Below are 21,486 nucleotides of genomic sequence, written 5' to 3' on the forward strand. Positions count from 1 at the left end.
CAGGTCATAGTCTCCGGGTCCTGGGATTGAGCCCCACTTTGGGCTCCCTGCTCAGCAGGGAGTCTGCTTCTCTCTCTCTCTCCCTCCCTCTCTGCCCCTCCCCACTGTGCACTCTCTTTCAAATAAATAAAAAATCTTAAAAATAAAATAAAATAAAATCTTTAAAAAAAAAAAAAAGCTTGACAATCCAGCCAAGTAATCTAGATCAACATGAACTTCAATAAATCATGTCGATAGTATTACTCTTGATACTATATAATAAAAATGCTTTACCCTCACATTGTAATTTTTTCAGTAAATTGTGAAAAAATACATAATAAAGCTGAATAGTAGCCAATATGATAGCCTATGAATTCTTAGTTTTTAACATTCTTTTAAGTATCCGCATTCCTTAGATATAAAAAGATTCAGATTGACAAACTGCAGAAGTGGATGATAAAGTTTTTAAGATTTCAGTTTTTAAAATTCATAGCTGTGGACTTTACTATGGAAAAATTCAAAATAAACTTGTGGTCCCTAAACTGTTACAAAATAACCTCCATTAAATGTGAATGAGTTTGATAAAATTTAAGTATTTTCTCACACTTAATGTTTCCATGTAATAAACTTTAAACTTTTTAAGTTTTATTATTACCAAATAAGAGTATATGAATTTTTTTTCAAATTAAGTAAAATCACTCACTTGACATATTAGTTTATTAACATGAAGTTTAAGGTTGTGTATAAGACTGTAATAATGACAATTCAAATGAAGTAAACAGAATAAACCATTTATTAAAACATGGTGTAATAAAATAAACTTTTTGATCCAATGCTACAGTGGTAAACATTTTCCCCTCATTAACATTCCACCTAAAACACAGTTTAATTAATACAGAATCTGACCAGAACTTAAAAATACTTCTGTTCTTTACCGCTCAATGATTGAACAGTGAGGTGAGTGGAGATTTAGGTATTCTTGATGAGCCAAAGACAGAGGATGATAGCCTAAAAGACAATCGAAATTCCATATGCCCAAAGGTTAAATTTTATTTACCCTGTTCACTGGTCCAAACTTAAAATTTTCATTATATCAAGTAAAGATTTCATGAATCACCCCCTCCCAGCCAAAAATAAATATCAGGAACAAAATAAGGATAAGAGTTGGGTTTTAAACTGCACTTTATTTGTTACTATAACAGTTTTTTTTTTTTTTTTTTTACTGATCAACTATAAGCATGCAACAAGTTCTCTTCTGAATGGAACTGCTTCCACAGCCCTTTGGATATCAATAAGTAAATTATAAAGTCATTCAATTTGTAGCTCTCTCCTCCTTTAAAGCACTTCTAAGCAGTGTGTGTGACACATACCACAGAGGTAGGAAAGACCATCTTTAATAAATTATCTTCTTAATTGTAGAGAATTTCTGAAAATAAAACTAACAAAATGCTAAACCATGCCTCTGATGAGTACCAAAAGACCACAGAGCCATCTCCTCTTATTTGAAGAATTAGTTCCCTGGAGAGTTCTGGCCTTTGTAGGGCACTTGATAACAAGATCCACCAGGGCTCCAAACAAATGCACTAAGAAAGCCTTCCACCACTCTCACTTGCCGATTCTTTGGACCACCCAATCTTGCTGGCAGAGAGGGCAGCGATTGTTCTGTTTCACCCACAGGGACATGCAGCAGTTGTGAAAGGAATGATTACATTCTCCCCAGACCACTGAAAGGGGAAAAAAAAAAAAAAGATTATTTTGACATTACGTATTTTAATTTAAATTACTGAACTCAAATTATAGGTTATTTTATATTATGACGAATAATCATGGTTCATAATCTTGAATCAAGATGGCTAATTGGTCAACATTTTTTCTATCTATAAAGAAATAAAAACTTACCTGTGTAAATTACACTTAAGAAGTGAGATGAGGCGCTGTGATTAGGGGACTTTCCATCATTGTTTAGAATCTGTGGGTGATGTGGTGGCCCCCAGTCCCTACACAGCTCCACATGCTGTCTTCCTGAAGTTAGGAGATTAAAGAACTTGAGCCTTCCTTAGATCCCAGACCTTCTCAGTCATACACTGACCTGGAAATCTTTTGAGCTTTATTTTATTGAAAAAAATACTCCTGATTTTTATTTACCAAGATAATGAGTTTTAAATGTTTTCAGTTCATAGTAGTCTATTATAAATAGATGACATGCTTCTAAACATCAGCTGTACATCTACTGAGTTATTTTCTAAAAGTAGTGATGAACTGCGTTAAGTCATCCATAAGCAGTGCAATTCCTCATGTGACAAATACATTAACTTTTCAAAGTGGCTGGCTGGAAAGAGAGGTCTCTTTGTGGTCAAAGAAAGGTGTCCTGAACCTCACAATTTCCGTTAATATTTTTTAAACCGAGGGAAGTCACCCATAATCTGAAATACAGTCTCAAATGTGGGCTTTATTTGTCACTTGCTTGACCTATATGAAAACAGACCAATGAAAGAAATAGGGGAAAAAAAAAAAAAACAACCATGAAAAACCCCATATCTTCTTATGAAAATTATCTATAAGAAGTAGAAAGCAAGGGGAAATCATTCTGTTTCAGGACGAAGAAACAGGATTTGATAAATACCACATAAATCATTATTAAGAAGCTGAATATAAACCACGCAAACACAAAGTACAAAGTTAACCTTTCATCTTCAGAAAAGCTTTTATATATAGCAATCTAGAAGTAATGACCTCAAGAACTAGGACATAAAAACCTCTGAACTGCTTAAAACGTTGAGCCTAAGACAACTTTTGCAGCCCCAGACTATTAGCAAAATTTAATAGATTTCCATATACAAACTGTATCAGAAAAAATCTTGAGACTTAACATTTTTTCTATGTTAGTTGAAAAGTTAAATATTGTATCATAAGAGTACTGAAAACTGATGCGCTATATTAGAATAAAACCCTACCAAATCTGACCTACAATACAGTTAACTTTAAATGATGTTTTGGCAAATTCCTTACTTCATAATTTTCTTAATAGAAAAGAATGATTCCTTTTTTGAATATCAAATATTTACTATGCCCATGTCTAGAATATAAAATCAATTCTTAATTACAGGCAATAAAAGGACTTGCAGATTAATTCCATTAAGGCCTTTAGAGAACCAACACATTTTATATTAATAATGGATCACTGCTTTACAGTTTGTTTTTGTGTATTGATAAAGTCAATCTTAATTGCAAATTCAAACATCCCCACTGAGAGGAAAACCTGCAGGTGAAAAACCAAGAGAATGAAATTACAACATACCAACACAATCCTCTTGTTTGTTTTCAGCTTGACATCTAAGACAGGCATCTAAAAGTAAACAAATAGCAATTCTCATTCTGATGCTCAGAATGCAATTTTTAAAACCCAGACACTTCAAAGTCAAATAAAAGCCCAAAGGGTCAGAGATGGAGATAACACTCATATTATTAATTTCTCATCTGAACATAACTGTTTAAAGATGAATAAAGTACAAGGCACTCTACTCATTTACTTATGACCAGGAGCCATTTCACAAGGGTTACCGACCCTCTATTTTCACAAGCTCTGATGAAAAGATGTCCCGAAGGTGCACGCAACCCCTAGAGAAAAATATGCCATACTCCATTATATACTGGGAGTTCATATAGACTCACTGGGCATGATCACATAGATTAACCTTAGGGGCAGTTTATTTTCAAGATACCATGATAAGTAAGTCATGCATATATATTGGTATTTGCTTATACACACATAAAGAAACTCTAGAAGAATACCCAAGTAATAAAATTTACCAAAGAGGGGATGGGATGGGAAATTTTCATTATATATTTTCCAAAAATTCTCAATTATGTGACTGTATGATCTATATGAAAATTTAACTAAAATTAATTTTTAAAGAACCTCTTAAGTACTAGGTTCTCTCTTTTTTTTTTTTCTTTTTAAAGAAAATGCTCCCTTGGGGTGGCTGGGTGGCTCAGTCGGCTGTCTGCCTTCAGCTCAGGTCATGATCCCAGGGTCCTGGGATCGAGCCCTGCATCAGGTTCCCTGCTGGATGGGCAGCCTCCTTCTCCTTCTCCATCACTTGTGCTCTCTTGCTCTCTCTCAAATAAATAAATCTTTTTTTTTTTTAAAGATTTTATTTATTTATTCATGAGAGAGAGAGAGAGAAGCAGAGGGAGAAGCAGGCTCCCAAGGAGCAGGGAGCCCGATGCGGGACTCGATCCCAGGACTCCGGGATCATGACCTGAGCCGAAGGCAGACACCCAACCGTCTAAGCCACCCAGGCGCCCTCAAATAAATAAATCTTAAAAAAAAAAAAAAAAAAGAAAGAAATGCTCCCTACATTTATAAATATGTCTGAGCCCAAAGCATTTATCCAACAATGGCAAAGTATTTTAATAATTTATTTGGGAGTAAATTCTAGGAATGGGAACCTAAAGGGTATACTAGCAGTTTTCAAAATTCACTCTGTACTACTATTTGCTTGATGAAGGAGGTAATATAGAATATTTTAGGGACCAATAAAATGGATTCACTCATTAGCTGGAAGAGGAGTCCGACATGGGTAAAAGGAAGTTCAAACCAACAGAAAAAAAATAGTTTTTAACATAAATTGGAGAAAAAGAATTCTGTAAAAATAGATACACAGTGAAGTTGAAGCCTGCTCCTCTTCTTACACTGGATTATGCTCAGGCGTTTGTTTGCTCCTCTCTGCATGCTCTTACCCTAAAAAAAACACACCACCCTGGCCTCTTTAGTGTGGATTAAAAACAACCAGGGCCTCCTAAGGCTTTCTTCAATCCCACAATTACTGAGTATCTACTCTGTATAAGGAGTTATGCACTGGGGACACCAAAATGACCGAGTCTGGGTCCCTGGTCTCACCAGGAAATGGGGAGGTAGGCAGGCAAACAAAATATCATAAGGATCATGATATAAGGGTGAAGACATGGCTCTGGTTCTGTATAATCACAGAATTATAATCTGTGATCCCAACTACCTCTTTCACAAATTAGGAAAACAAGACTCCAAAAGGTATGTCAAATGTCCAAGTTAACATAAATAGCCACGAAGGGTTACTCTGGCTCTTTAGAACTTAACAGAACTAGAGGGGTGCCTGGGTGGCTCAGGTGGTTAAGCGACTGCCTTCGGCTCAGGTCATGATCCTGGAGTCCCGGGATCGAGTCCCGCATCGGGCTCCCTGCTCGGCGGGGAGTCTGCTTCTCCCTCTGATCCTCCCCCCTCTCATGCTCTCTCTCTGTGTCTCATTCTCTCTCTCAAATAAATAAATAAAATCTTAAAAAAAAAAAAAAAGAACTTAACAGAACTAGCAAACCTATTTTCCTCTTCTTCAACACTTGCTCTCTGTGCCATCTGCCCCTTTCAGAGTGAAGGGAGAGGAGCGGAAACCAAAGAGTGTTAACCACATCAGAACAGGCTGACAGGCAAATCTTGGATCAAGAAGTCATAATAAATCATTTAGGTGTATGAAATGAATTCAAAATATTAAGGAAATGGAATTCACTGGGCTCTTTTGCACAATCTAGAAATCTCTGGATTACAATTTTGATTGAGCTTTGATTTAGACTCATTATCAAAACCCAACCTAAATCGAAAAATTCCTAAAGTTTTAGATAAAAGAAAAATAATTCCTTTCATGATATTCCTAAGATCTAAAACAGAACATTTCTAAGGAGTACAGTAACAGTAACACCTTTTAGAATGATGCTACTAAGGTAAGGCTTGGGAAGTCTGAAAAACAAACTTCCTTCTGCTGTCACCTGACCACCAAATGGATTTTAACACCTCATAAACAAAATACAGAGGTCTAGTCCAGAATACTTTTCTGAACTCAAAGGACAGCTGTTGTAAATCTGCAAAATTAATCCACAGTAGCAGAATACTTGCTATAATTAGAAGGTTAATATGAATGTGAACCATTTATAGCCCATACTTTGACTTACTCTAAATATCCCAGTAGAGTTTATTTGTTGCAAGATTTCAACCATTACTTTGAATTCTGTATTTCTACGTACAAGTCTAAAACTTTTCTTTGGGGAGGAATATAAAACACACTTTCTGGAACACTCTTCTTTTTAAACTAAAGAAAATTTAGAGGATAAAATATTTAGCAAAGCTTGTCTTGCAAAAGAAGAAAAGATTAAGTTGCCTGGATAAGTTAACAATGCCACACAAACCGGAAAATTATGATTGTAGTTTAAGTAAGGGGTGGGGCAAGGGGGCTTTACTGCAGGCCAATAAACGAGGTACTTTTAAGACCTAATATGCAAAATAAGTGGATCATGTCTGAAATCAAGTTCTTTCAAAAGTAAAAAATAAAAAATATTTGAATCCCATTTTTGTAAATCCTCTATGAAACAAGTCCTTATGAATCAAAAACAAAAGAGTGTACTAAAGAGAGTGTAAATTGAGAATCCCTTGATTCTGGTAGGTTTAAATTCCATCCCTTGAGAGAACAATTCTGTTTTTTTTTTTTTTAATTTAAAGATTTTATTTATTTATTTGAGAGAGAGAATGAGATAGAGAGAGCATGAGAGTGGGGAGGGTCAGGGGGAGAAGCAGACTCCCTGCTGAGCAGGGAGCCCGATGTGGGACTGGATCCCAGGACTCCAGGATCATGACCTGAGCCGAAGGCAGTCGCTCAACCAACTGAGCCACCCAGGCGCCCAACAATTCTGTTTAAGTTATTTTCTCCAATTCTCTCATTTTTCAAAGCAAGACACAAAGTTTTCAAACTATAGAACCTCAGTTTTTTCCACCTACCCCCAAGAAACATTAAGATCCTCTCTCAGTATTTTAAATGCTCTATTTAAAAATATAACCTGCATTTAGATAGCATCTCTTTTTCAAAGTGGACTGAGACCTTAAAACAGAGAGCATATAAAATATAAAATATAACAGGATGAAGCTGCTCTGAAAGGTTTCGCCTGGTCCAGTATTTTTATTCGAAGTATCACAGAAAGAAGTTAAGACTTTATTTGTACAAGTGGGTTCTCCACAAAGGCCCGACACAGAGCAGGGCAGGATCTTCTTCAGGAAATGGCATCCTATGATAGGGAGGGGCCAGAAGGAGATGAAGTTTTTTATGTTTCTGAATAAAGGGCTTACATTCTTCATTTCCGGCGAACCCTAAATATTCTTGAACCACACTGTATCCCCTTCAAGACAAGGGAGTGCCATCTGACCCATCCTAAGACATGCAGATTTAAAAGCCCGTGGAACAGCAGTAGCTAATCCAAAAATGCAATGGCTAGAACACTTTTCTTCCCTTCGCCTCTCAGGAGCGAACTGAGGGTGTCGTTTTTGTGGAAGATGACTCCAAAGCATCACTTTGGTGTATGACCACAATCATTAAAGTGCCCTACTTATTCAGGGCCTTTACTCTGACCCCTTTGCTGTTTGCTTTTAGAGATGGACCTGGCCACACAAACCGAAGTGGTTTCTCCTAACTGCCATCAAATGACCCAGTTTTATTTCCTTGGCACACCCATCACTACCTGAAATTACCTTAATTCCTCTGCTCACTGCCCGTTTCTCTCCCTAGAAGAGCAGCTCCCAGCGCCGGGCGCCTGCTGAGCCCCAGGCGGCGGCGGCAGCTCCCGGCACCCCTGCCCCCACTCCTCTCGACCCGAGTCTCTCCGGGCCTTCTTCCGCCGTCCCCCACGCCCAGAGTCGGCCCCGCGGAGGCCGTAGCGCGGCCCGGGCCTCGCGTGCAGCGCTTACCCATCACCTGGACCCTGCAGATGGCGCACGTATCGCACTCCACGTCCCAGCTCCACATAGCCACCGCATTCCACTTTTTGAGAGAGAACATTTTGTCGCCTCCCGACTTGGAGCCTGCGCTCCCGGAGTGAGAGGACAAGGCGCAGGGTTCCTCGCCGTCTTCCACGTCGGCCATGGCGGCGACGCGGAGTCGGGGGAGGCGGGTGGCTATGGCGGCTCTGTGGGGTCCCCCGGCGGGCCACAGCGCCGCCTGCAGGCCACCGGCAACTGCGGTGCCTCCGACAGGGGCCGCCCCGATTGGCTGGCGCGGCCCAGTGACGTCATCTTACGCTAGCGCCCGGCCGCTTGTCCACGCCTGCCCCGCTCGCTGGGGCAGCTCAGAGGGCTGAGAGCCTTTAGAGCGATTCCGGTGTGAAGCCTGGAGGCTTCGGTGCTTTAGTGTTCCTCCTCTCCCGCGCTCTGGAGCACTCTCTGCAGGCACCAGGTGTCCTACTGTGCGCCTTCAGGGACTTACCACGCTCACAAATTAACTGTTCCCCGGGGCGCCTGGGTGGTTCAGTCGTTAAGCGTCTGCCTTCAGCTCAGGTCATGATTCCGGGGTCCTGGGATCGAGCCCCCCTTGGGCTCCCTGCTCGGTGGGAAGCCTACTTCTCCCTCTCCCTCTCTCACTCCCCCTGCTTGTGTTCCCTTTCTTCACTGTGTCTCTGTCAAATAAATAAAACCTTTAAAAATAAAAAAACATATATAACTGTTCCCCGCCCCCGGCCCTCCCCCATGTAAACCATCAGAGCAGGGACCATGTCTTCCGTATCTAGGAAACGTCTGGCCTCAGAAGGTGGTCTTCTGAGAAACCTGGCTCAGTGGTTCTCAAACTTTTTGGGCTCAGCACCCCGTTAAGCTTAAAAACTATAGGACCTTAAAGAGCCTTTATGGAAGATGTATATGTTTGCTTTTTAAGAAATTTAAATTGAGGGGAAGATTTAAATATTCATTTAAAAGTAACAGTAATAAACTCATTACAAGTTATTAGAGCGATGGTGCCACATATAATGTCGCTTCTGGAAAACTCCATGGTACACTCCTAAGAGTGAAAAGAGGGAAATAACTCTGAATATTGGCATGCAAATAGTTTTGACCTGTTGGTCCCCTGAAAGGATGCCAAGACCTCTGGGTCTCATGCTCTGAGAACCTCTGATGTGGTTCAACCTCCTTTTATATGTACGAGTAACACCGCTGTTATGTGAAGGTGACAATTATGAAACCTGGGCTCTTCTATTGCTAGCCTGGGGTCATGTTCTTTTGTTTTCTCAAGCAAAGCAGACATCTTCCTTTTAAAAGATAAGAAATTTGAGGTCCGGAATGCCTAAGGAGATGACTGATTACCACCACCACCTAGTGGTGGACACCGGTAGTGTCAGGTGTGGGATTCCAAGCCTCCCTTCTCTCAGTGGGGCTCTCAGCCTCCCCTGGCCTCCTCATGCCAGGCCCTGTGTCTGGATGGAGGCTAACCAAACTCAAGGAGTCAGGCAGAGGACACAAGGATGCATAAGTATGTAAAAATAGAAATATGGACACAGGGTCACATTTGGCTAGATGCTATGTGTGCTGCTTGTCGAGTGGAATATTAAGTGCTGCGAGGGACAGAGATATCCCTGAGGACTGATGCCATGAGGAAAAGCCTCATGGAAGAGGTCAAGTCTGAACTGGGGAGAGATGGGAGGCCCTCAAGGCCAGGATATGAGTGAAGAGAGCACACCTCTCCAAGCTGTCAGCCAGAGCAGAGCAGGAGAGGTGGCGGATGTTAATCTCACCACACTAACTTTATGAGCCAGATAAAAATGCCTATAAACAAGCCCAGATGAACATATTCATATTAAACGACCACACATCTGACTAGAGATGGTTCTAAATGCGAGATATCTAACAAAGGAGGGAGGCAGGAACCAGATGAGGATAAAATGCACTCAAGTTGTTGGGAACTGGCCAGTTTGAAAGAGAAAAGGAGAGAAAGTCAGATGAAAGGATGAAAGTCTAGAGGATGCCTTTTTTTTTTTTTTTTTTTCACATTTTAACATCTCCGAAACTGGACAGAACTTCCCCTACCTGCTCCAGCTGGACTGCTCTCTGCACTTAGAAAACTTACTCATCTTCGCTCTTTGCCAACATATACTCATGTACTCCCAGGAAATCACAATACTTATTGTATCTCTTCTACTTTTTTGGCACTGGGTCACATAGCAAGCAAAAAGTGCTGTTACTGATGTTTATTGAGCAATTTCAAGTTTTTAAAATTGACAGCTCATAAATGATAAAAATGTTAAAATAGTAAAATGAGTATACAATGAAAAAAAGCAAGTACTGTTAATAGACTTTCCAGAAATTCCTACATATGTACAAACAGACACAACTCATTAAAAAATTTTTAAGGGGCACCTGGGTGGCTCAGTCGTTAAGTGTCTGCCTTCAGCTCAGGTCATGATCCCAGGGTCCTGGGACTGAGCCCCGCTTCGGGCTCCCTGCTCAGTGGGAAGCCTGCTTCTCCCTCCCATCTCCCCCTGCTTGTGTTCTCTCTCTCACTGTGTCTCTCTCTGTCAAATAAATAAATAGAATCTTTAAAACAAAACAAAACAAACACCATCATTATAAATATTGCCTTACACATGTGTGAGAGAATATTTGTAAAATAAATTTCTCAGATACCTAGGTCAAAAGTTACGTATTTTTCATTTTGATAGACAATGTCAAAAGACTTCTAAGGAGGCACACAGTTTTACACTCCCACTGAGTGGATGTCAGTGGCAAATTTCAAAAAGGTCTTTTTTTTTTTTTTAAAGCAGGTACAATTTATCAGGAGGTCTCACAGATTCGATATATAAGTTCTGAAGATCCGTTATATTATTTCAACTCTCACACTCTGTTATTGTTTACTTTTAACATGTGAGGATCTTGTCTTCCTAGTTAGATGCTAAGATATTGAAGGGTGAACATAATTTACTATAAACATCCACACCTTCACAGATAGTTTGGTTCCACAGACTTGCCAGAACTTGATTTGTACGTTGTATGAACGACAGCCTTGCCTTTTAAAAAAATATACATTCATTTCTTTATTTTTTATTTTGAGTAGGCTCCACACCCGAAGTGGGGCTTGAACTCACAACTCTGAGATCAAGAGTCACATTCTCTACAGACTGAGCCAGCCAGGCACCCCAACAGACTGGCTTTTTGTTTGGTTTTTTGTTTTGTTTGGTTTGGTTTTTTACTTCAAAATGGAAAGGTCTTAAGTCTTTTTTTCTTCTTTTTTATTTTTCGTGTGTAGCTTTTCCAAGTGAAATAACTGAAATCATTTACTTCTAACATCAACAATAATAACTGCCACTAATATTTATATTTGAGCATGCATTATGAAACAAGTATTGTCCAAAAATACTTGACATGTGTCATCTCATTCAGTGCTCACCAAATGAGACAGGTGCTATTCTTACCCGTATCTTATCAGGGAGAACTGAGGCTCAGTGAGGTTAACCGACTTGGCCAATGTCACACACCTGGACTGCAGCAGTTTTCCACAGAGAATTCCAGTCCATTTCATTCCCTAGTCCACGCTTTTCATCCCTGCACCATATCGTCATGGCATATAACTTTCAACTAATCCAATTCTCTTTCCTATGGAGCAGATATCTTCATTTGGTGGGGGGAGGGGTGGTTAAAGTGATTGATTAGAAGTTTCCTCATTTGGGGAGTATCCCCATTTGGGGGATGTCGTCTTTCAGAAAGTGGTTATTTCCAAATATTCCTATTATTCCCAACTATAGATATACTCATGAAAGAAGATTCTTTCTTTCTTAGATAAAGATCATGACTTCCTTCAAATTATAAATTTCACAAGCACATAAGAAGCACCAGAGGAGAATCCTACCTATTTTACTAAGGTCAACTTGTGAAACCCACATTTTAGAAAATGACAAGCATGGGGCGCCTGGGTGGCTCAGTTGGTTAAGCAACTGCCTTCAGCTCAGGTCATGATCCTGGAGTCCCAGGATCGAGTCCCGCATCGGGCTCCCTGCTCGGCGGGGAGTCTGCTTCTCCCTCTGACCCTCCTCCCTCTCATGCTCTCTGTCTCTCATTCTCTCTGTCTCAAATAAATAAATAAAATCTTAAAAAAAAAAAAAAGAAAATGACAAGCATAGCAGGATTAACACTACTTTGAACTTTCATAAATTAGTCATCAAATTTTAGAACTTGAGATGGGCTTGGTTCCAGTGAAAACAATTATTATAGAAAAAGCAATATCTTTCTACACATGTCTGGTTGGCCATGGAAATAGACAGCATCCATAAAGATATATGGCATCCATCTTCAGTTTTTAGCCTACGAAATAATGAAGAAAAAATAATAAATTATAAAAAGAAAAAAGGAGTTCAACTTCATACAATAGGGAGTAAACATACGTAAAGCATTACCACCTAAAAGATCCCACATGTTTCATAAATAGTTTAGGTAAATTCACCATTTCAAAACCACAATAAGCTAACAGGAACCAGGATTTGAGGGGGGGGGAAGTGGGAAAGTTGAAGACAGGATGCAAGGTTTGCACCAACATTTGAGGGAAATATGTTGTTTCCTACTACTTGTCCTTTGATACAATCATCCATCAGAATGGACTGATGGTTTGGGATACTATTACCTAGAACCAAAATTCTCGTGATTTTATCAAGTGCAAAATCTGCTGAGGGTGGCATCTACCCCAGTTTAGTGCCCAGGCTCTGCACACACACTCTCCTGGTGGCTGCAACTCAGCAGACCCATACATCTAAGAACATACCTTTTTCTTCTTTCTACGGGTAATACTAGATTTCCTGCTATTTTTCCAAATAGATCTGAAGGTTTCTGAAGAGACTTGAGGAGTGATCATAATTTTTAAGACTGGGAGTTTACCTGAAAGGGGAAGAACATAATAGTAAATGGGCAGGATATCTCACAACTCCATTTGATGGATTGGGTCTTAGCTTCTGAGAGGGGCATTTTCCCACATTTTTCTCTCACCTAATACCTTTTCTCTCACCTAATACCTTTTCCCTATATCTTCTTGATGTGAGTGATCTGTAACAATTTATTTCTATAAAAACTTCTCACTCTAGTCCTTTCTTTTCAATTCCTACTGTCATATGTTTACCTGGATAACTGTAGTAGTCTTCCAACTGGTCTTCCTCCTTCAGACTTCCCCACCCCCATATCCATCCTGGAATCTACTTCCAAATTAATCATCTGAAAGTGAAATTCTGATCTTGTCATTCATCACCTCTAATACTTTATTAGCTCTTCATCTTTAGTGGACCTCTCTTGGTTTTGCTTGTCCAGCTTGCATTTTAGCTTCTTTCTGAAACAGAAGCTTGAGTTTACTTTCGGGTTCCACTCCCCTGTCCTCCAGGGGTGGATGGGCACACAACCCAGATCTGGCCAATTAGTGGATTTATTCTCCCTGGCACAGTGATTGGTTAACAGGTATGCATGTGACTCATGATGGTCCAGTGAAAACAGGAGAAAGGCTCTTAATCTTGAGATTAAACGGGTACAATGTAAACTTATGGCCAGTGCTGCCCAAAATGCCACTGTGTGGGAAGAACCTGTCTGAGAATAAAGTCAACACAAGCAGAACTTCCAGGAGATGAAGGTAGGGAGTGTCACCTGAACCCCTAAATCCAGCTGGACCTGTAGCTAGAACCACCCTTGGTCTTTTAGTTTTATAGGTCAACAATTTTGTGTATGTGTACTTAGATCAGTTTGAGTTGGTCCTGTATCACCTGAAACCAAGATTCTTCACTGATTATCCTATAAAGACCAGCAATATTGTGATTTATAAGAAATATGTATTTAGAGTATTCAGATTTCTCATATATATTTGGTCTTTGTCCATGGTTCCTGGCTCCCAAACCGTTGGAATTTCCTGAGCAATAAGAGAAATGGGAGCAGCTTTTGGTCTCTTAGGTGTGTGGGGTGATGGGTAAAATAGGTGATGGGGATTAAAGAGTATACGTACCATGATGAGCACCGAGTAATGTATAGAAACTATATTGTACACTTGAAGCTAATATAACACTCCGTGTCAACTACACTGGATTTTTAAAAAAGAAAACTTGAAAAATGTAATATCTGGTCCCTTGTTCTCAGTTCCTGAAAATGCCTTAGAGCAGTAAAGGTGAAATGGGTGCCTTGTAATTCAAAACAAGCCTCTTTCCATTACACCTGAATTTATGTTAATGAGGAGACTTGGAAAGCTGGTTGCCAGGGGAACCAACCATAAATGAATGGTTAGAACTTTCAGTCCTACCCCCTGATTCTCCAGGGAGGGGAAAGGGGCTGGAGGTTGAATCAATCACCAATGGCCAATGATTTAATCAATCATGCCCGTGTAATAAAGCCTCCATAAAAATCCAAAGGACGGGATTCAAAGAGCTTCCAGGTTGGGAAACCAGAATGCTTCCACGTGCCATCATGCTGGGCTCCAAACTCCATGAGGACAGAGCTGCTTTGTTCGAGACCTCACCCTCTGTATCTCTTCATCTGGCTATTGATTTGTATCCTTTAATAACCTTTGTAATAATGCAGCAATCTAGTGAATAAACTGGTTTCCTGAGTCATATTAGCTGTTCTAGCCAATTAATCAAACCCAAGGAGTGGGTCATGAGAACCTCAGCTTTATAACCAGTCAGTCAGAAGCCCAGGTAACAATCTGGACTTGCTATTGATGTCTGAAGTGGTTGTGGGGGGGGGAGGGGACAGTCTTGTGGGACTGAGCCCTTAACCTGTGGAATCTGATGCTAAGCTCCAGATAGGTAGGATCAGAATTGAGTTGAACTGTGGGCCACCCAGCTAGTATTTGGGAATTGCTTGGTGGTGTGTGGAAAAACCTACCCCCACACATCAAAATTGGGGTCAGATAATAAGACTCAAATACCTAGCATGCCATTCGGAGAGCCTGTGTCAACCCATCCTTCTGTTATTTCCCATGGCACCTGCCCTTCTCCCCCTTCCTGTTTCTCATCTAGCCAGATGTCTGGGTCCTGCTTGCAGGTCCACAGGGGCCTCAAGCTGTAGTTTCTGGAGGTCAGGATACACCAGGAAGAGGCCAGAAGCAAAAAGGTAAGTAGGAAATATGGTGGAGAGGAAAAATAAGAACCTTAAAAATAGGACTGCATGTACTATAAGTCAGTACTTAAAAATAGTACTGCATGGGGGCGTGGGGTGGCTCAGTCATTAAGCGTCTGCCTTCAGCTCAGGTCATGATCCCAGGGTCCTGGGATCGAGTCCCACATCGGGCTCCCTGCTCGGCAGGAAGCCTGCTTCTCGCTCTCCCACTCCCCCTGCTTGTGCTCCTGCTCTCCCTGCCTCTCTCTCTGTCAAATGAAGGAGTGAAATCTTTAAAAAAAAAAAAGGGACTGCATGACCCTCCAGATGGTCAGTTGAGGTTGCAACATGAAAATGGTTGTAAGGGTGTGGGAACACATCAGGCTGGGCACAGTAAAGGGTAGTGGAGGATAAGGTGGATGAATATGGGTAAGGGACCTGGAGGTATAAGACAATACAGTTTCTAATTTCAGGATGTAGAAAGGGCCAGAAACTGTGTCACTGAGGGCTTGGGTGGTACATATGCGCCTGGAAGATAAGCAAAGTCAGCATCCTATTTGGATGTTTTCCTCCGGTGAGCAGTGCTTATTGATACTTGGTGTGGTCATTCCATCCTGTGGGTCATCACAAAAAAAGGTGTGGTTGTGTGGGGAATGTTGCTCTGATACTTCAGGGTGGGGCTGGGCCATAATAAAATCTAAGGCAATAATCTCCCAGGGGTGTGCCTAGATTGAGAGACACTCATGTTTCCTGGGCCTAATTTTGGCCCAGTGTCTTCCATGTTTCCTTATAGAGCAAAAGGTTTTACAGATGTAGTTCTGCTAGGTGACTTGAGGGGCCATGTGGAATGTCTAATAAAGACCCTGGCGTCTCACTTGGGCCATTTGGGGATGGGGGTGTCACTGGCTTCAAAGGCCTTTGACCAGGTCTAGTGTAGACCAGTTGACCTATCAATCATAATCTAAAGGAGCTTGAGGCAAATACTTCTAGTTCCCTGACTGATAGCTTTTCTGACCTTATTTTCTAACAGAGCTCAAATTTTTCTTAGGGCAGAAATGTGCCCAGCTAAAAATTAGGGATGGGCATGTGACATGCTTCTGACCAACTAGAAATAAGCATAAGTATGCTGGGGATTTCTGAGATTTCCTCATACAGGTACGAGTACATTCTCCTTGTCCCTTCCTTCTTCTTCTGGTCTGGAATGGAGATGGGAAGCTCTCCATTTATCAGATGATAAAATCACCTGTTAAGGCTGATGGTGGAGAAAGAGAAGGGAATGATGGGACATGTCTGTACCTGCTCAGTCTTCCTCTACCTGATTAAGCCACTACAGCTGGCCCTATTCCATGTAACCAAATATCATCTCTAACTATGCAGAATTTAATAACAAATAAGAAGAAATCATCGTCAGGGAGAAAAACAAAGCTCAGAGTTGAAAAAAAGAAGACAGGCTCAAATGTAGAGGAAAAGAGGAGATTCAATAAGAAAACAGGCCCAAAGTCTTGATGACTGTGAAGGTCAGGAGGGAGATGCTCAGGCTGTGAGGAATGCTGGGGCTGGAAACCACTTGAAATGGGGTCAGTAGTGTGGTATGGGGGCCAGCTTGAGGTCTCAGAGGATTCCCACGATAGCCACACCCACAAAAGACTGTCATATTCCCGGCACACCACACTTTTGGTCATCCTGTTCACTTCTTTATAAAACTCTAGCCATTCATAAATGCTCTATATAGTGTGTGAAGCCTCCAAGTCCTTAGTGGAAGCTGACGTGATTTAAGATAGTATTAGATATTGGGCTGCCTGGGTGGCTCAGTAGGTTAAGCATCTGACTTCAGCACAGGTCATAATCTCAGGGTCCTGGAATCGAGCCCCAAGTCAGGCTCTGCACTCAGTGGGGAGTCTGCTTGTCCCTCTGTCCCTCCCCTACTCGTGCACATGCGCTCTCAAATCAATAGAATCTTAAAAAAAAGATAGTATTAGGTATTGACATGGAATTACATAACAATGAATCACATGGTAGAAGGCTATCCAGTTTTCAATTCTCTAAAAATATAGTCAAAGTAATGCATACATATAGCTAAAAAATTAAATAGGGCTAAAAAGTTTATAATGAAAAACAACAGACCCTTGCCTTTCCTCTCAACACCCGCAGTCTTCTCCAGAGATAACCACTTTTAACTCACTCAGTTGTTTTTCGTGAAATTTACTGCCTTATTTCAAAGTGCTTTTTGTATTATTTGATATGTCCAGTAAAAATTTTATATATTGACTGTTATCACTTCCTCTCACCAAACCTCCCAATAGTGATATTTCATAATTTTTAGTTAAATCAGCACTTGGTGTATTGACTGGTACGGTCATACACATTTTGTTCACAATGTTTCCCTTTCTTATATAACTTTTTTTTTTAAAGATTTTATTTTTAAGTAATCTTTACACCCAACTTGAATGTACAACCCCAAGATCAGGAGTCGCACACACTACTGACTGAGCCAGCGAGGTACCCCACTCATATAACTTTCTTCTGTCTGAATTAATAATTGTCTTAATTTTTCCTTTGCATTGTTTTCTGTGTACCTATTCTAAGTATTTCCCCCGATTTCTTTTATTTGTCATACACCCATATTTCTTGCAAAATACTTAAGTATTTCCAATGCTCTTTCAGTTTTCACTGCAGGATTCCTCCTTTCCAAAATCTTCTATTTTTCTGTTCCAATTTGGACTAGTTCTGACCCTCAACCATCATCTGGGATTCCTTTTTCTACTTTTCTGTATTGGTTCTCCTGATTTCTGGATTCTGCATTCTTCATCTTTGTGGTTTACTCTCATTTAGCTCAAGTGTGTTCTCTGGGACCTTCCTAGGAAACAAGGAGGCACACAGTTTGAGTTCTTGTGTGCTAAAAACATCTTTACTTTATCCTCATACTTGGTTAGGAGTTGGGAATGTATAGAATTCTCACAGAGTTGTCACGGCAGTGCCCCATAGCTTCTAGCTTCCAGTCAGAAGTCTGATGTCATTCTGACTCCCAGTCCTTCGGATGGAATATACAGTATTTATCTGTAAGTTGTTAGATTCTCCCCTTTGTTCCTAGTGTTCTAAATGCCACGGTGATACAGCTTTTATCATTCACTGTTGCTGAGCACTCAATGGGCTCTTTCAATATGCAGATTTATGTCTGTTGGTTCAGGGAAAGGTCTTGATTTATTTGATAATTATTTGATAATGCCCTTTCTCCACTTTTCTCTGGTCTTTCTGAACTATGCGTTAAATGCTGGTGTTCACAGACTGATCCTCTCTCATATATTCTCACCAACTTTTCATTCTACTTTTTAAAGACTTGCTTGACTTCATCTTTCAACATCTGTTTTGAAATTTTTATTTTGGCTATCATTTTTATTTGCCAAGAACTTTTCCTTATTTTCCCAATTAATCTTTTTTCATAGCATCCTGTTCTTGTTTTATAGATGCATTATCTTCTGTTTCACTGGGGGAAGTTCTCAGATTTCTGTTCATAGTGAAGCTTGAGGCATCCAAAGGCTGATGGGAAGCTCCTCTGTATGAGCAGGGCTTGCTTACCGGCTGGGCTTTTTTGAATGATGAGGGCATGGCCAGGAGTCAGCATCTGTTGTTCCTTTCTTTGGGGCTATTCATTTGATCAAAGAATACTCCAGAGGCACCTGGATGGCTCAGTCGGTTAAGCATCCGACTCTTGATTTTGGCTCAGGTCATGATCTCAGGGTTGTGAGGTCAAGCCCTGCATCAGGCTCCATGCTGGATGTGGAGCCTGCTTAAGATTCTCTCTCCCTGGGGTGCCTGGGTGGCTCAGTCGTTAAGCGTCTGCCTTCGGCTCAGGTCATGGTCCCAGGGTCCTGGGATCGAGCCCCGCATCGGGCTCCCTGCTCCACAGGAAGCCTGCTTCTCCCTCTCCCACTCCCGCTGCCTGTGTTCCCTTTCTCCCTCTGTCTCTCTCTATCAAATAAATAAATAAAATCTTTAAAAAAAAAAAAAGATGCTCTCTCCCTCTCTCTCTGCCCGTCCCCCCTCCACCCCTGCTCTTGCGTGCATGCTCTCTCTCTCTCAAAAAAATAAATAAATAAAAAGAATACCCCAGTCTTCTACATGGCTATCAGTCTCCAGAAGCAGGGCAGACAAAAGTGGCTCAGGTAATGGTAAAGGCTGGGAGTGTTCAGTGTGTAGAATTTTCCCTAATCCTCTTTTCAGCTTCTTACTTTACCCTAATTCCAGCCATGCTGGATGTCCTGGGTCTGCTGAATGGCTCTTTAATTTTTCCAGAGAAAACTCCCTAACTGGTCTTCCTTCTTTTGTCCTAACCTCTCCTCGAATCTATTTTCAACTTAGAGTTGAAGTAATCCTGATAAGATGTGGGTCAGATCAGGTCACTCCTCTCAAAATTCTCAAATGCCTTTCCATCTCAATAAAGTTAAAAACCAAAGTCCTCATAATTGCCTAGAAGGCCTCCTGCCCTCCACGTTTACTTCTTGGAATTATTTTGTCCTATTACCTTCCCATTATTTCTCACTCCACGCCAGCCATGCTGGCTTCCATACTGGTTTTAGAACACACCAGCTAGCCTCCTGCCATAAGCCTTTGCACCTACTGTTCTGCTTACCTGGACCACTCTTTTCCCAAATATCTACATGGCTTGCTCTCACACACCTTGCGGTCTTTACTCAAATGTTTCTTCTTAGTACAGCCTTCTCTGGCTATCCTAACTAAACTCCCCATCCCCTGACATACATGCTTTATCTCCTTTTCTTGCTTTATTTTTCCCTTAAGTATGATCGCCATCTGATATACAATAATGTATATTTTACTTCTCTTTATAGTTGGTTTACTGTCTGTCATCCACTAGCAAGGAAGACCCATGAAAGCAGGGATTCACTGCTCAACTCAAACAAGGCCTGGCATTTGTGGGGTGTCCTGATCAGATGTGCAGGCCACCAAATGTGGGCTGCTCCAATTGGGAGGAGGCCGGCAGCATGGGTGGTGAAAGAATTCACCCTAGGCAGAACAAAAGAGATAAAAGTTTACTGAATACACTGCAAGGGAGCGGTGGACAGGACAGCAAAGGAGAGACTCTGCTAGGAGGCAGTGGTGAGGGGCCAGTTATAGGGCAGAGTGAGGAGGCAGGGAACGTATGGAATTTTCCCTTTTTTGGTAAGCTTAGGAACTGAGCCTGGTTATAATTGGTCAGTTAGGGCCTATGGCTATTTCAAGGTGGTCACTTAATGAGCCTATTTGCATTTGGCTCAGCGGTCGCTGAGGGCCCTTTTGCCTTGTTCTACAGCATTTAATAAATTAATGTTGAAATAAATAGATAAGTAAGAATGGATAACTTAAATGATCCTGAAGTCTTCTGTTTTTGTTTTTTAATTAGTAAAAAAGCAACCCTTTAAGATGTAGACAGCAGTTTCTCCCTCTGCTAATCTTTTTTTTTTTTTTTTTTTTGGTAACAAGTGAGGTTGCTGATCTTTCTGAGAAAGCTTTCATTGTGTGTGTGTGTTCCATCATTAAAGGTAGTTCGTTAAGAATTCCTTGGTAGACAAATAAATGACTTTAGGCTGTTAATTTGGATTTCATGAAAGAAGTAGGGTTAGGATTAGAAATTAGCTTGTTAACTTGCAAATGATAAGAACACGCAAGCAATCAAAAGAAGAAAATTAGTTCTATAATCAACGATATTACTAATTGCTTTTAATGTTTAAAAGGCTACCATTAAGGCTAAATGGCAAGAGATTTCCCTAAAGAATCCAACCAGCTAACCCTGTTTTTTTTTTTTTTTTTTTTTTAAAGATTTTATTTATTTATTTGAGAGAGAGAGAATGAGAGACAGAGAGCATGAGAGGGAGGAGGGTCAGAGGGAGAAGCAGGCTCCCCGCCGAGCAGGGAGCCCGATGCGGGACTCGATCCCGGGACTCCAGGATCATGACCTGAGCCGAAGGCAGTCGCTTAACCAACTGAGCCACCCAGGCGCCCGCAGCTAACCCTGTTTTGAGGAGTCTTTCTTGGTGTTCAAACTAACAATTGTAAGTGCTCCATCAGAAACATGCCATAATTATTTTGGTTCAAAATGTGGATGTATTAAAGCTACTCATGATATATACTACTATATATGGGGGAAAAAACACTTTCTTGAACTGTGAATTGTTTTTTAATACTTTTTAAATGAGAATCTGTATTTTCAGGTGGGTATTTCATAATTACCTTCCCCATTTACGCAAATTGAACCATTTACTAGGCAAGCACAATGTTTTGCAGAGCCAAATAAGTACTCGATGAGAATCATTTTCCATCAAATCAGCTGAGACTGTCCATCATTTGCACTCACTACAGTAATGATCCGAAGACTGCCTGCAGCCTTTTATAATGTCTTCTGCTAAAGCAGGGTATGGTGAGAAAGTGACCACGGTGCTAAGGAAAACCAAATGAAGTCATTAACCTGCTTTCAGCTTATTGAGCTTAAAGTTCAATTCAAATTCATTTTAAAAGAATAATTCCATTGCATTTGAATTCAACTCAAATGGACTAGGAAGTAGATGTTCTGTTTCTACAAAATAAAAGGATAATTCAAAAATCTTGAGATCATTTGGTTGGCT

General features: G+C 40.7%; 1 protein-coding gene across 4 annotated transcripts; it reads right to left on the reverse strand.

Moving 5' to 3' along the window:
- Positions 1-749: 749 nt before the first annotated feature.
- On the reverse strand, positions 750-7,971 carry RNF7 (ring finger protein 7). Of its 4 annotated transcripts, XM_021678734.2 has the most exons (4): positions 7,742-7,966; positions 3,278-3,325; positions 1,879-2,001; positions 750-1,703 (listed from the first exon to the last, which is right to left on the reverse strand). In XM_021678734.2, the coding sequence occupies exons 1-4, from the start codon at positions 7,914-7,916 to the stop codon at positions 1,585-1,587; spliced, it is 465 nt and encodes a 154-aa protein (XP_021534409.1). In that variant the 5' UTR covers positions 7,917-7,966; the 3' UTR covers positions 750-1,584. The 4 variants fall into 4 exon arrangements, with proteins under 4 accessions (XP_021534409.1, XP_021534410.1, XP_021534411.1 ...); XM_021678735.2 differs by lacking the exon at positions 1,879-2,001 and having other exon boundaries at positions 7,742-7,971; XM_021678736.2 differs by lacking the exon at positions 1,879-2,001 and having other exon boundaries at positions 7,749-7,966.
- Positions 7,972-21,486: the final 13,515 nt, after the last annotated feature.

This window comes from Neomonachus schauinslandi, chromosome 1, assembly GCF_002201575.2.
Source record: "Neomonachus schauinslandi chromosome 1, ASM220157v2, whole genome shotgun sequence".
NCBI lineage: Eukaryota > Metazoa > Chordata > Mammalia > Carnivora > Phocidae > Neomonachus > Neomonachus schauinslandi.